Below are 2,799 nucleotides of genomic sequence, written 5' to 3'. Positions count from 1 at the left end.
TGTGTGTGTGTGTGTGTTTGTGTGTGTGAGTGTGTGTGTGTGTGTGTGTGTGTTGTATATAATACCTGTATATCCCCTGGACAGTAGTTTATTTTTCCAGTGCGTCTTTCTCTTCGTGCCCAGTGTTCTGTGTAGACATTTTCTTCTCATTATGAACAAGACCTTATAACAGCAAGGCGAAAACATTAATCGAGAATAGAATTATACAAAATTGTGGGTTTTTTTTGAGTCTTTGATATGCCATCAACGATCATCACTGGAGTGATAGATACAATGGCATCAGGAGAAAAAGAACAAACATATTAAACATAGACATTGTTCAGTAAAATAATCTCTTAAAGATCAGAGGAAGTGTCCTTGTGCTCTATGACCTACCGAATTGTTTAAAGTTAAGTAAGAAAAATTGACGACTCCACTGAGGTAAAATGTCACGAACCTTTTAAAAAACTCATGAAACACACATCTCAATTAGGAATGTTAATCGTCATGCTGGTATGTACAAAACATGAAGAATACATAAATGCAAGGCTTTAAGAATTAAGAAATGTTCATTAGCGATCAGATAACAGACTTAAACTGCAGGTGGGCTTGAAGTATGTACTACGTGTCATAAATAGAAACAGGTATACAACAGTAATTTGATTGGGAGAATGCAATGGAATAAAATGTGGTTGAAAAGTTATGTAAACATCACAGTTTTATGAAAACGCTTTGTCGAAGAAACAGGATCACTTTCAGGCCATTATTCTCTCAGAATATTTTCTGATCATAACAATATTTACAAAACAAATCGAGTAGGGATGAGCCTGACTCACAATCTGTCAGGGTCATGGTCGTTGGGGAATGAGAGTTCCTCTTCCTCTTCCGGTACATCGACCTGCGTCGATCCGTGCACACGGCCTGGCACTGGCTCTGGGGTGCCCGAGGATTGTTTGTGACTCTCGTTACTACTGTTTGAAGATTTCGAAGACCTTCTGCTGCTTGAAGACGACTCACCATTCCCCCTGTTACTCTTCTTCCCACTGTTACCATTTCCACTTTTCTTCCTGCTCGTACTTTCTTGTGGAGCCGCGATTTGCTCCGGAGGGTTTTGCGTTGGTCGACTCCGCAGGACTGGCTGCTCTTCCCCACCGCTGGCTTCGGTAGATATGTTCATGGGCGTGACTTCACCTGTGGTGAGATTTGAACTTTCACCCCCTCCAGCCTCTTCGTGGCGTGGTGAGGAGGAAACGGAATTCTTGGGTGAAGCATCAGCGCTGTTGGAAGTGGTGACGTTTTGAGGAGAGTTGAATTTAGAGCTAGGGTACGTGGACACTGAGGAACACGGAGTGGAGACGGGAGAGAAAAAGCGGAGGACCTCTGAGATATGCTCGTCTATTCTGTTCATTTTTTGCCTCAGACTGTCGATTTCCTCCTTGATTTCCAACCGAATGTCGTATAATGAAGTCAACATGTGCTGCTCAGCAGCTGACAGGCCCCCGGAGACGGTGGCTGGCATACTGGTGCTGGCTGCTGCTCCGATAGATTGGTTGGTGCTGTTGCTGCTGTTGCTGAGGGTCTCCCGCGTTAGGTTATTCATGGTGTTGATGTTGAGGGTGGTTTGGAGGGAATGTGGATGGTGATGGTGGTGATGATGGAGAAGGTGATGCCCATCTAAGCCCAGCATCTCCTCCCCGATCTGATCCAGTTTGTTGTTGCTTCTCAAAATACCACTATCTGTGGAATCTGTCTTTTTGAGATTGGTTGACTTGGGATCTTCCTCCGGGGATTCTTCTATGGGCTCTTGAGCTTTAGCAAGAAAGCGACCCCATTTCGCCATTGGCTTGGTCGTGATTTTCGGAGCTTCGCCGGAACGAGTTTCGATTTTCGGAGACAAATCGTTTAAAGGTATCGCTTTATCTCCTCCCTTACCGTCGTTCGCAGAATCCGTTGAACTACTTCCGCTGGTCGCTCCGCCCAGAAACCTGCCCCATCTCGAAGCCCCTCCCCCTAAACGGGGAGCCACTTTGCCTGTTTCCACGTTGGGGCTTTCCGAAACGGTGATAATCCGCGCCCCGCCGGCTTTTGGTGTTTCACTCGGAGTGGTGCTTTCCTCCTCCTGAACTGCCATGGAGGAAGAACTGCCGCGCTCCGCGTCATGAGAATTCTGCTGCTTGACGTCATGTTTCGTGTCACTAATTTTCCGGAAGCGGGATATGAGCTTCCGCACTGGGTGGTCGTTCGCAAGGTCCAGAGGAGGGTCGTTCTTCCGCTTTTCTGCTAGTTCCTTTTCCTTCTTGACATCGGCTACCTTACGAAAGATAAGCTGAAACAAGAATAAAACCCAACGTAATCAATTACTCTCAATAGAATTTTCAATGTCTGTCGGAGTCAAACAGGGTGCACCGTTAAGCCAGTTGGCACCATACTGGGCCATGGTGTCAGAAACATTGGTTGGAACCGAAATGCGATTTCCTGAACACAAGGTATTTAAGGGGTTTGCATGGTTTTCAACGAAGGGGAAGGAGGGAGAATAGTTTGAAACACTCTATTTACAATGATCCCTAACCCCTTTTAACCACCACCGTCGAGTCATTATAATCCTTCATCAACATCTCGTCTTTGCAGTTCAACTAATCAGAATCAGTTCAATCAGACGCCTTCTATTTTCACTCTAAAGAGAAATACAGTGGGGTAAGCTAACCGGAGATAACAGCGTTGTAATATATTCGACATTGTCAATTAATTTAGAATTTCCTGCTCCCTCCCAGTTGAATGTGTTGGTCCAGGAGGTGTAGTTAATTTTAGAAAAAAAAGGGG

At 45.3% G+C, this 2,799-nt stretch overlaps 1 protein-coding gene across 1 annotated transcript in view; it reads right to left on the bottom strand.

Annotated features, from left to right (window-relative positions):
• Positions 1-6: 6 nt before the first annotated feature.
• The window catches only part of LOC101860035 (potassium voltage-gated channel subfamily H member 1), a gene marked incomplete at its 5' end in the record, with an annotated part of 60,392 nt that continues 57,599 nt past the window's right edge, over positions 7-2,799 (bottom strand). The window contains one exon of the mRNA XM_005104415.3: positions 7-2,305. Within this exon, the coding sequence (XP_005104472.2) occupies positions 812-2,305 (1,494 nt within the window). The remainder of the gene's footprint in view (positions 2,306-2,799) is intronic.

The sequence above is a fragment of the Aplysia californica genome, unplaced genomic scaffold (genome assembly GCF_000002075.1).
Source record: "Aplysia californica isolate F4 #8 unplaced genomic scaffold, AplCal3.0 scaffold00419, whole genome shotgun sequence".
Classification (NCBI taxonomy): Eukaryota; Metazoa; Mollusca; class Gastropoda; order Aplysiida; family Aplysiidae; genus Aplysia; species Aplysia californica.
Note: the sequence above shows the minus strand (reverse complement) of the source record. Positions and strands in the feature narration are given on the sequence as shown.